The following is a 13,146-nucleotide window of genomic DNA, read 5'->3' on the forward strand; positions in this document are numbered from 1 at the left end:
GCGCTAACGAATCCATGCGTCACATGTGGAAGCAGTTTCGGTGATGATTTTGAGTCGGTAGTGACTCAGTTTTCCTTGACTATTTCTGAGCCAACAGGGGCTGTGTGCGCTGACGAATCCATGTGTCAGCTCTGGAAGCAATTTCGGTGATGATTTTTAAGTCAGCAACGACATAGTTTTTCTCGACTATTTCTGACTCAACAGGGGCTGTGTGCACTGACAAATCCATGCATCACCTGTGGATGCAGTTTCCTTGACAATTTCTGAGTCGGCAACGACTCAGTTTTCCTTGACTATTTTTGAATCACCAGGGGCTATGTGCGCTGATGAATCAATGTGTCACCTGTGGAAGCAATTTCGGTGACTATTTCTGAGTCGGCAGCAACTTTTTTTTCCTTGACTATTTGTGAGTCAACATGGGCTGTGTGCGATGACGAATCCATGCGTCAGCTCTGGAACCAGTTTCGGTATCGATTTCTGAGTCGGCAATGATGCAGTTTTCCTAGACTGTTTCTGAGCCAACAGGGGCTGTGTGCGCTAACGAATTCATGCGTCATCTCTGGAAGCAGTTTCGGTGACGATTTTTGAGTCAGCAACGACTCAGTTTTCCTTGACTCTTTCTGTGTCAACCGATGTGTGGGCAGACAAATCCAGGCATCAGCCATAGAAGTAGTTTGGTTGACAATTTTTGCGTCGGCATAGACTCAATTTTCCTTGTCTATTTCTGAGTCAACAGAGGCTGTGTGCGTTGACGAATCCATGAGTCAGCTGTGGAAGCAGTTTTGGTGATGATTTCTGAGTGGCCAACGACATAGATTACCTTGACAATTTCTAAGTCAACAATGGTTGTGTGCACTGACGAATCCATGCATCACTTATGGAAGTTGTTTCGTTCATAATTGTTGAGTCGACAACAACTTAGTTATCCTTGACTATTTCAGAGTCATTAGTGGCTGTGTGCGCTGACGAATCCATGCGTCAACTGTGGAAGCAGTTTTGTTGAGCATTTTTTAGTCGGCAGTGACTCAGTTTTCCTCGTCTATTTCTGCGTCAACAGGGGATGTTTGCGCTTACAAATTCATGCGTCACCTGTGGAAGCTATTCCATTGATGATTTCTGAGTCGACAGCGACGCAGTTTTCTTATACTATTTCAGAGTCAATAGTGGTTGTGTGCGCTGGTGAATCCTTGTGTAAGTTGTCGAAGTAGTTTCGTTGATGATTTCTGCATCGACATCTACTTAGTTTTCCTTGACTATTTCTGAGTCAACAGGGGCCTTGTGCGCTGACGAATCTATGCATCACTTGTGGATGCAGTTTCCTTGACTATTTCTGAGTCAACAGGGGCTGTGTGCACTTACAAATTCATGTGTCACATGTGGAAGCTGTTTCGTTGATGATTTCTGAGTCAGCAGCGACACAATTTTCCTTTACTATTTCAGAGTCAACAACGGCTGTGTGCGCTGACGAACCCATGCGTTAGCTGGGGACGCAGATTTGTGGATGATTTCTGAGTCGACAATGACTTAGTTTTCCTTGATTATTCCTAAGTTAACAGTGGTTGTGTGCGCTGACGAATTCATGTGTCACCTGTGGAAGTAGTTTCGTTGACGATTTCTGAGTCGGCAATGACTCAGTTTTCTTTGATGATTTCTGAGTGAACAGGGGCTGTGTGTGCTGATGAATTCGTGCGTCACCTATGGAATCAGTTTCATTGACTATTTTTTAGTCGGCAGTGACTCAGTTTTCCTTCACTATTTCTAAGTCAATAAGGGATGTATGCACTAATGAATTCATGCGTCACCTATGGAAGCAGTTTCATTGACCATTTTTGCGTCAAGAGGGGCTGTGTGTGCTTACAAATTCAGGCGTCACCTGTGGAAGCTGTTTCGTTGACGATTTTTGAGTCGGCAGCGACTCAGTTTTCCTTGATGATTTCTGAGTGAACAGGGGCTGTGTGCGCTGACGAATTCATGTGTCACCTATGGAAGTAGTTTCATTAACCATTTTTTAGTCGGCAACGACTTAGTTTTCCTTGACTATTTCTGAGTCAATAGGGGCTGTTTGCGCTAACGAATTCATGTGTCACCTATGGAAGTTGTTTCATTGACCCTTTTTTAATCGGCAGCGACTCAATTTTCTTCGTCTATTTATGCGTCAACAGGGGCTATCTACGTTTACAAATTCATGCGTCACCTGTGGAAGTTGTTTCGTTGACGATTTCTGAGTCGGCATCGACGTAGTTTTCCTTTACTATTTCAGAGTCAACAATGGCTGTGGGCGTTGACAAATCCATGTGTCAACTATGAAAGCAATTTCGGTGACCATTTCTGAGTCAATAAGGACTCTGTGCGCTGACAAAATTTGCTAGGTATATAAGTGATTTGAACTTTGTGATTTATATATATGATTTAAATTTAATAGTCTATGTCTACGTGATCAATATGAATAAAATGTTGTGATGGCATTGATTAGTTTATCCGAGTTTGGATAGCTAATGGTATTAATGGGGCTCCATTGGTGCCGACATTCCTTAATTGAATAGTCGATCCCGGGTAATTGGGTGACTAATGATGTTAGTAAAGATTACTAACACCAGCATGGTTACTCCCAGTTAAGGGAGAAAGATAAATTGATTAACTATTCCGGATTGGAAATAATTAATGATATCAATGGGTCGCATTGGTATCGGTAACCATTTCTAGTGTAATTAGCTACTCCGGGTAAGGAAGCTAATGATATCAAGGGTTCTTGACATCTGTAACTTAGATGGTAAACCAAATGTGGATAAGAATTGATTAACTATTATGGGTCAGGAATAGTTAATGATATCAATCGATTGTATTGATATCAGTACTTGAATGGAATTGATTAGTCTAACCCTGTAATGAGAGACTAATGATACTAATGATATTCATTAGTATCGGCAATTAATTTCTAGAGAATGGGATGAGAAGTGTTAATTAGTTATTTTGAAAGAACGGGATAAGCTAATGATATTGAGAGAAGAACATCTTGGTATCAAATGAGGATTGATCCATAAAGAGATGGTGTTCAAAATCATTTTAGTCGTATTGTGATTTCCAAGATGAAATTATTCTCGGTAATTGATTAGGATATTAGATGGAAAATGCATATTGTAAAGAAATCTATGTCTAAATTTTATGCGTCAAAAGAAATGCCATGAAAATTATTACCTATCATTGTTATTATTATTGTTATTACCTTTTTATATTTATATGTAAATGTTATTTGTTATTTTCAAGTCCATCGAGGTCACATCAGGAGTGATCTTAGTTTAGCTATCTTTTGCTATGTAATTATGTTGTAATTCAAGACACTTATCTCCTAAACTTAAAATATAGTATTGACCCGTAAATTCAGATGTATAACTTTGATCTAATGATGTAATTCTAAGTACATATTTTAACCATGCATATTTTATAGTTGAAATTGGATCTTTCACATGAATTTCATTATATGATATTAATATGCATGATATAGTTTATGTAATGATAATATGTAGCAATTGAATTATGCATTGTTTTCTTTTATGAACTTGAATTTTGTAATATTATTGAATAAGATGTGTTGTGTTGATGATGATGATGATGAGTTTAGTTGAGATCCATGATGATTGGATAGAGTTGTGAAATGATATAAGAAGTGTAAATCTGGTATTGTCGATAACTTGAGACCTCTTGATATATGGGAGACTCCACCGATTTTTCGGTAGAAATTTCAATGGATTTAAAAAATAATTCCTAAATTTTCCAGTTACCTGTTGTGTGTTATCCCAGAAATCGGGATTGTTACAAGAAATTTCGGTAGAGTACATGTTAATTTTAAAGAATTAACATTCATCTTGAAAAAGGAACATGTTAAAAAAAAATCACCTCAATTTTCTTTGAGTTTATTGTTTTTAAAGTGTCCTAGATATTAGGGTTGTTACAATCTCTCTTTAAATTAACTTTGAAAACAATATTTCAAAAATACTCACATGTTAATGTAAGCTTTATTTTTGCTCTTTTTAATATGCCTCTTTCTTTTTTTCCAAAAACCATTTAGAGCATACTATCATTTCTTTCTCTACTTAGCATAAATTCTTGTCAAGATATTTTTGTTCTTCATCAGGTATATTATTAATCTTTCTTTTCCTTTTTTCTTTCTTTTATTTTGTTTTTGTTTTTGTTTTTGCAAGAGTTATTTATTTCAATTTTTCTTTTGTTTAGCTCAACCAATTATGCGTGGATGATGAGTTTTTTTCTTTTGTAATATGCATGGATGATGGTTGATTAATGTGTGAATTGGTATGAATTAAAAATAAGTAGAGATTGAAAAGTAGTATTTAAAATTATAACTAAGAGTTGTGGTATCTTTTTGAATTATTAATATTGTTAAAATTATATTAATCATTAACTTTTGTATTTGGTAATGAGATTTGCATTGATATTTATTTTACTTAAGTTTGATTTGAGTAAAATATTAGAATTTTTTTTAAGTAATATGAAATATGTCTATTTATATTTTCTTTAAAATACTTATATTTTATCTCATTTTAAATAAATATAAGAGTTCTTGTAAAATAAATCGGTTTTTTTAATAGAAATAATTTCTAAATTAAGAGCAACAATATTAATATTATTAATTCAATTCATTTCCACATGTATTTTAAATAGTATAATTAAATTTAATTATATAATTTTATATTTAATTTTAAACCTAAGAATTTAATAGAATATCAATTAAACTTAAATAATTGAATTCAATTTAGGATATGATTTGATTTTAAAATATGTGTAAGTGACATGGGATAAATTTCGGTAAATGGTATCGCAAGGTTGGAACTCCACGCCAGGTAACGTAGACGGGGTAAGTATTTTACACTTGGTGTATTGTTTTAAGAAGAAGAAGAAGAAAAAGAAAAGCCAAAAAGATTTCCTTGCTGCTAGTTTCTTTCCCGGTGTATAACTCTCTCTCCATAGACAGACAGCCACAGCCAGGCAGCCCCTCGTTTCATTTCAAATATAAGTATAAAAGGAGCAGACAGTTGAAAATCTCCTCTCTCTTATCCTTTTCCTATTTACACACACACACACACAAAACAGTAAAAGTAAAAGCCAGATCACAATCATTCTTTTCCTTTCATTGCATGTATTTTCAATCGTGGGTGATGGGTGTATTTATAAAATCTTGATTCTTTTTGGTGGTGAATCGTGAAGAAAGATGAGGAGGCGACCGGCAGAGTACCGGCGCCCAGTTAGAAGGAGGTTATCGCAGTGGATCTTGGCGCTTCTCGGGATGTTCGTGATTGCAGGATTGGTATTGTTTGTGTTTCACCACAATCACCATGAAGATCAGGTCAAGCAGCCAATGATGGTAAGATTTACTTCCCTAATAAGAATCCCTTTTTCTTTACCCCTTCCATATGTCTATATGATCTTGTATGTTTCTATCAGTTTGATTTTTAATTGTGTTTCGTTTTGATAAATTCAGTCGTTTTTGTCGACACCCTATGGATCCAGAAGCTTTAATAACTGTAACTGATTGATAAAAATTGTTGTTTCAATCATATCGAACTTTGAATAATGTGATTCAGTGTGAGTTACAATTACTAAATGGATTCATTGACTGCCCCTAACTATTATTATTATTATTATTTGTGTTAAATGACTTTTGTAGGGATAAAATGAGTCTTTCTTTTGTTATTATTAATTAGTAAACTTTCAGTGTTTTGATGCAAGAGTTCTGTTAAAAAAATGATATGGATTAATTTCAGAACTCATCTGTAGGCTACCGTTAGCTGCATAATGGTGGTGAAATTTTATGCCATTTCTACTCAAAATGATGATTATTTTTTCAGACATAGATGTTCTCATCATTTCTGTGGTTTGCACTTTACTCAGAAGTTAGACACCAAGACGAGTGGCACACAGTACGCTCATGAGCTTATATATGTGATTTTCATTCCCGCTGCTCACTAGGCCTATTTGTCATACACTTAGCTGGATCTGGGTGGCTGTTGCCAAGTATATAGCTGGTTTTACTTCTATAGAATTTTGGAGTGTTGCGTTGAGGTGTTCTGATGGTAGTTAACAGGTGCTTAACAGTCTTATTTAGGAAAACATGAAGCAGCCATGTGTTTGGTATTTTCCAAAGAGAAAGGAGTGAGGATCTCATGAAAACTTCTTGGATAATAATGTTCACAATTACCTTTGTATTCCTTTGCAAAAGGATGTGGACCCTTGTAGTTTACTGTTTCTAATAATCACATTCTGCTGTTTAGAGATTCTTATGGTAGATTGAAGATAATTGGAGTAAACATAGATTATTACATTACTTGGTTTACCTACTTTTCCTAACAAGCGTTACCAAAAACTTATTCGTCTGTCATAGCTCCTGTATCCTGCTGTTAGGTTTCAAATTAACTGTTGCAAAGTTTTTGGAAAATTTTACACTTTTCCTGTAGAAGTATGTGCTGATAGAAGAAGCAATTTTCTTTTCCATTTTTCATATCAGCTACAGATGCTTCTCATATAATAATGTCAAGGTTGTTGTCATGGAGTAAAGAAACAACTAAAATTCATTTATATATTTGATGAATTTAGACATGCCATCTTGCCATATCTACTACTGTGATAACAATTGTTTCACTAAAAGTGGTTCTATATGCTCTCTTGTTTGAGAACCTGCTTATATCATAAATGACCTTCTTGCTATGTGGTGACAACACTACAATTAAGCATTTTGTAACAAAGTGGTTTATGGGGAAATAACATATTAATCTCACATAACGAGCTAAAATCTGTTATTGGGAACCAGCGATAGGGGGTCTTTTTCCAACAGAAGTTCTTCAACCATTACATAGGGATCAACATGAAAGGCTCGTGGATGCTTAATCACAAGATGTGTAATTTTCTTATAAACCCAGCTCATTAAAGATGGAGTCCATGGAAATTCCCTTTTTTTAATCTTTTCTTGTTGATTAATAAATTACATGACTGGGTGAGTTATGCTGAGAGTTTCAAGACAACATGTGGCATTGGTTCTTTATCCCTTTTCTTTTGTGCCCTCAAATCTGAGCATTTACACTACACTTTGTTGCACAACTGAAGCTAATGGTATCTTTTTTCCCCTAAATTGCTTTATGATTATCATGCTATGCAAGTAATCTAGTCCTGGATCTTTTCATTTCCTTTTCCTCACATACTGAAGAATACTGTAAATGGTGGAAATGTCTTTCTGATACTTTAAATGCTGGAAGTAGATGCCCCAGGGCTTAAATTTCAATGATTAAATGCGTCAACTTTTAGTTTTGTGTCCTTTCATCTTGAAGTCCTGCACTTTACTAAGTAAAGCCTTTTTTTCCCTTCATCGTGCCATGGGGACCAGATGTTATGAGAAGAGTCATTAGTCAATTGATTATTTTAAAATCTTAATCTTACAGCACATCCATAGGTTTTATAGACAGTGCTGCCAGATAATTCTTTTGAGAATGCTGGGCATATATTTTAATAGTTTCTGTTTTGGTAAACATGAATTGCCTGAAATCAAAAGAGGCTACAAATGTTATGTTTCTTAACAAGTCATGGAATTGCCTTATTTTCATTTTCACTCCATCTTAGCGTAAGGTTGACCTTGGCCTAAACAGCTAATCCTGTAGTATTGAGAATATGTCTTTTAGGCATCTGGTTAATCTGTGGGCATCAATTTATCACCTTATGACCAGAATTTGTTTTTTCTAAGGTGTTCATAATGTATCCTTTATTTTTGGATGGAAAACAGTGGTCTCTAAATGATCAATTATAGACAGATAAACAGAAGTTTGCAACAAAACGTAAATTGCACACATTATCACAATACATTGACACTTCAAGTCATATGTCAGTAATCACAGGCATTGCTCTATTTAACATTTATCAACTTACTGAATATTGATGTTTCTTGTCCAGGGTGAAAATGCGACAAAAGAGCCTCTAAACCATGAGGGTTTAAATTTCACCAAGGAAATATTAAGTGCCAGTTCATTTTCACGACAGTTGGCAGAACAAATGACACTTGCCAAGGCTTATGTCATTATAGCAAAGGAGCACAATAATCTTCATCTTGCTTGGGAACTGAGTAATAAGATTAGGAGTTGCCAACTTTTGCTTTCTAAAGCTGCCAAGAGAGGGGAGTCCATAACAGTAGAAGAAGCTGAGCCGATAATCAGTAGCTTATCATATCTCATTTTCAAGGCACAAGACGCTCATTATGATATTTCAACCACCATGATGACAATGAAATCTCATATCCAAGCTCTAGAAGAGCGAACAAATGCAGCAACAGTTCAAAGCACACTCTTTGGTCAGTTGGTGGCTGAGGCTTTGCCCAAGAGTCTTCACTGCCTGAAAGTAAAGCTCACAAATGACTGGCTTAAGCAGCTCCCCCTCCAAAACCATGTGGAGGAGAAGAGAAATTCCCCTCGAGTTATCGACAATAATCTCAACCATTTCTGCATATTTTCAGACAATGTGCTTGCCACTTCTGTGGTGGTCAACTCCACAATCTCCAATGCTGACCATCCAAAACAGCTTGTCTTCCACATAGTGACGAATGGAATTAGCTATGGATCCATGCAGGTTTGGTTTCTAACTAATGACTTCAAAGGGGCCACTGTAGAAGTGCAGAATATAGAGGAGTTTACCTGGTTGAATGCTTCTTATGCTCCTGTTATCAAACGGCTCCTTGATCAAGATTCAAGGGCCTACTACTTTGGGGCATATCAAGATATGAAGGTTGAGCCAAAACTGCGGAACCCTAAGCACATGTCTTTGCTCAATCACCTCCGGTTTTACATCCCTGAGGTCTATCCACTTTTGGAAAAGGTTGTCTTCCTTGATGATGATGTTGTTGTCCAGAAGGATCTGACCCGGTTGTTTTCTTTGGATTTGCATGGGAATGTAAATGGAGCTGTGGAAACCTGTCTTGAAGCATTTCATCGATATTACAAGTATATCAATTTCTCTAACCCAGTCATCAGCTCAAAATTCGACCCGCAGGCATGTGGTTGGGCATTTGGAATGAACGTTTTTGATTTGATTGCATGGAGGAAGGAAAATGTGACTGCGCGGTATCATTACTGGCAGGAACAGAATGGTGATCAGATGCTGTGGAAACTGGGAACACTCCCCCCTGCCCTTCTAGCATTTTATGGACTGACCGAGACACTTGATCGGAGATGGCATGTGTTAGGATTGGGATATGACATGAACATTGATGACAGGCTGATTGACAGTGCTGCAGTTATTCACTTTAACGGGAACATGAAACCATGGTTGAAATTGGCCATTGGCAGATACAAGCCTCTTTGGGAAAGGTACATAAATCAGAGCCACCCGTATTACCAAGATTGTGTCATTAGTTGAAATCTGCTACTTTTTTATTATTGATATTTATGTGATCTTCGATGTTCTTAAACAGTTGACCTAGGATCGCATTGTTGTAGAGTCAGAAATAGAAAATTTTGGCTTTATTAGGAGCTTTACCTTTTGTTTTTTATATAATTTTCTCTTTTAATATAGTTTCTTAAAAGAAAAGGAACGAGTTTTATACTAAACAAAATTAAATCTACTAGGGTAAGAACTGTGAAGGATTCAATTTTGGCTGATGGGGTTTCCTTTTCCTCTTCTGCAAGCTGTAGAACTATTTGTTCCTCGGCAATTCCTGTAATAAATTTTCAGCTCTTATGAATTATATTGTAATTGGATACAGACATTTGATATGCTGACTTGTCTTAATTTACGCAACTATATGTGGATTCTGTATCAGAACTTGAGGGTCTGGTTTTCCCTTAGTAGTAAAGCTCCTCTAGACATGAAATGTTCACAGCAGCGTGGTTGATCTAACTGCAATGGTCCAGGATGATCAGACCTGCAAATTTCTTCCATCGGTAATTGGGCTGCTAAATCATTTAAATGTTTAAAATCTATCAGCTTCTGAGTGCCAGGCGAAGCTTCTCAGGAACCTTTGTCTTTGGCCAGATGAAAGGTAGTTTTCATCTTGCAGCTGATACAGGTATTGTTGCAACTTGCAAGTGAGAAGCAGTTGTGCACTTGGGAAGTTTCCATGTGATTCTTCGCGATAATCTTGAAGCAAACGAAGGAAAAACCAGAATATCTGGTTTAGTAGACAACACTCGTAATGCGACTGCACCAGGGGTTCATGTTGTGAGGAAACGTTGAAACCACCCCCGAAGGTGACCACCTTCACCATAGAACAAAGCACCATCACCGCTGCTAGTTAATTGTTATGGTCTAACCTTATTTACCATACCAATTATAGATCGTAAACACAGCAATGATCCCTTTTTGGGTTTTACCTTTTCTCTTCACCAGCCTCAATCCTTCACATGATGACTTCGGTATAAAGACGAATGAATGCCAACAGGTGAGCCCCGTTAAACCATGTCTTTGTTTTAGCCTGAACGTTTTCACATGAAAAATAGACCATTGTGGTTCACTAAAATAAAATCAAAGAATTGTTTTGAAAGTAAAAATGTAGCAAAATAATATTGGTTGAAAAAGTATTTTAAAAATAATATAGTTTAAATAAAACTAGTGATCCCTAATCACGGTTACATAACAAAATTGCAATTCAGAATCATGTGTTCAATTAGTACAAAACCTAGCCTTTTCTTCTTCTTCCTCTAATAGTCGCCTTACATCTCTATAAAAAAAAAAAAAAAGAGTTTCTCCACCCCCAATTCATCAAAAACAACTATTTATTCTTCACCGAGACACCAAAATCAGATCCCTTTCGTATCCATGCATCTTTGTAGTGTTTTTTTTAAATAAAAAAAAAACACGAGCCCAATCTCCCCCTTTAGTTTCCATCAAGGTAAAAACACTACATTTCTCTTAATTATATGAATTTCATTGTTAAATTGTGAGATTTTTAGTTTTGATTTATTATTGTTTATGTGGTGTTTGATAACTGGGTATTTGGTTGGAATTAAGATAATTTAGAGTAATTAGATATGTTTTTATGCAATTGATGTGATTTATGATATCAATTAGGTCAGAATAGATAAATTAAGGTTTGCAAATTAAAACAATTAGGGTTTGCGTTGAATTTCAAGATAAATTATCGTAATTGGAGACTTTGTTTGAACTAAGATAATTTAGGTTTTAATTAATACAATTATGTATATTTTCATGCAATTGATATTATGAAGGTTAAAATCATAGCAATTAGAGTTTGCGTTGAGTTTTGGGATAAATTACTATAATTAGGGATTTTGCTTGAATTCAGATAATTTAAGTCTGAATTGATGCAACTAGATATGTTTTCATGCTATTGATGTTATGAATGTGGAAATCATAACAATTAGGGTTTGTGTTGAGTTTTGAGATAAATTACTATAATCGAGGATTTTACTTGAATTGAGATAATTTAAGTTTTAATTGATGCAATTGCTATTATGAAGGTCAAAATCATAGCAATTAGGGTTTGTGTTGAATTTTGAGGTTTGAATATAGTTTTGGGATAAATTGTTATTATTGGGGATTTTGCTTAAATTGAGATGATTTAAGTTTTAATTGATGCAATTAGGTATGCTTTCATGCAATTGATGTTATGAAGGTCAGAATCTAACAATTAGGGTTCGCGTTGAGTTTTGGGATAAATTGCTATAATTGAGAATTTATCTTGAATTGAGATAATTTAAGTTTTAATTGATGCAATTAGTTATGTTTTCATACTATTAGGTCAAAAATCATAGCAATTAGATTTGCATTGAGTTTTCGGATAAATTGTTGTAATTTAAGTTTTTGTTTGAATTGAGATAATTTAAGTTTTAATTGATGTGATTAAGCATGTTTTCATGCAATTGATTGAAATTGATATTCTTCTTTTACTAAACATATCTTCCAACTTGTTTATTTTATGTCATTATGGTGGTATTATTGTTCCTAATATGAACAATAGCATCACTTATAATGACGGAAGTATTGTGTTTTACAAATATTATATATGTGTGTGTGTGTGTGTGTGTGTGTGTGTGTTTTGTTGAATACAACTAGAGATATGTCATTTACAAATATCTATAGTTGTATTCAACAACACACACACACACACACACACATATAATATTTGTAAATGACATATCTCTAGTTGTATTCAACAAAAAACACACACACACACACACACACACACACACACATATAATATTTGTAAATGACATATCTCTAGTTGTATTCAACAAAACACACACACACACACACACACACACACACACACACACACATATAATATTTGTAAATGACATATCTCTAGTTGTATTCAACAACACAATACTTTCTTCATTATATATATAGTAAACAATAGTATCACTAGAGGCATGTACAACTCGAATTGGACTTAAACATGGATAGATCTTGAGAGATCAAACTGCATGATTGTTCAACGTTGATGATGACACTTTTAAGATACACACCTATAAACTAGGTGGCTAAAAAGAAAATCAATGATTGGGTTAAGTTGGTTGAAGAGATATGCACATGTTGTAAATGACATAGTTTTCATTAGCCTTGTTCACACATTCTTACATGTTGTGCAAAAATCATATTGATTTTATCCAATTCATTGATCCGTATTATAATGTTCAGTTGTATAGAAAGGCATTTGAGACTCATTCCATCCTTTACTTGACAAATTAAATTGTAGTGAATATACTGGTTCTCGAGTAAAACCAAACCCTTCTAGATGTAAAACTGGTTGGGGTTGCAAAAAGTCCACTCAATTGCATAATGTGATGGATGCAAGGGAGGGAAATTTCTAAAATAGATGTGGCATACTCGGTCAGACAGGGCATAATAAGAAAGCTTGTGAGTATAGACAACATATGTATCTAATTATTACAAGTTAACATTGTATGTTATTTGTTATTATATAATGAGATGTTATGTTTAAAGTTAAATCTTGTATTATATTATGTTGATCTGATATAATATATGTGTTATAGGTATAATTGGATATGATGTCATCTACACGGGGATCTACTTCATCTGTATATAAAGGCCATTTATGTATTCGTGGTGCTAATGCATCTAGTTCACAAGAAGTGCATACATAAGGTGATGGAGATCCATATTATATGCCTCCCAATC

General features: G+C 35.0%; 1 protein-coding gene across 1 annotated transcript; it reads left to right on the forward strand.

The window, feature by feature from the left end:
- The first annotated feature begins 4,855 nt into the window (after nt 1-4,855).
- On the forward strand, nt 4,856-9,761 carry LOC7487113 (hexosyltransferase GAUT11). Its single transcript, XM_024582811.2, has 3 exons — nt 4,856-5,029; nt 5,221-5,377; nt 7,951-9,761. Exons 2-3 carry the CDS (start codon nt 5,225-5,227, stop codon nt 9,403-9,405), a joined length of 1,608 nt encoding a protein of 535 aa, XP_024438579.1. The 5' UTR covers nt 4,856-5,029; nt 5,221-5,224; the 3' UTR covers nt 9,406-9,761.
- The last annotated feature ends 3,385 nt before the right edge of the window (nt 9,762-13,146 follow it).

Source organism: Populus trichocarpa, chromosome 12 (genome assembly GCF_000002775.5).
Source record: "Populus trichocarpa isolate Nisqually-1 chromosome 12, P.trichocarpa_v4.1, whole genome shotgun sequence".
Classification (NCBI taxonomy): Eukaryota; Viridiplantae; Streptophyta; class Magnoliopsida; order Malpighiales; family Salicaceae; genus Populus; species Populus trichocarpa.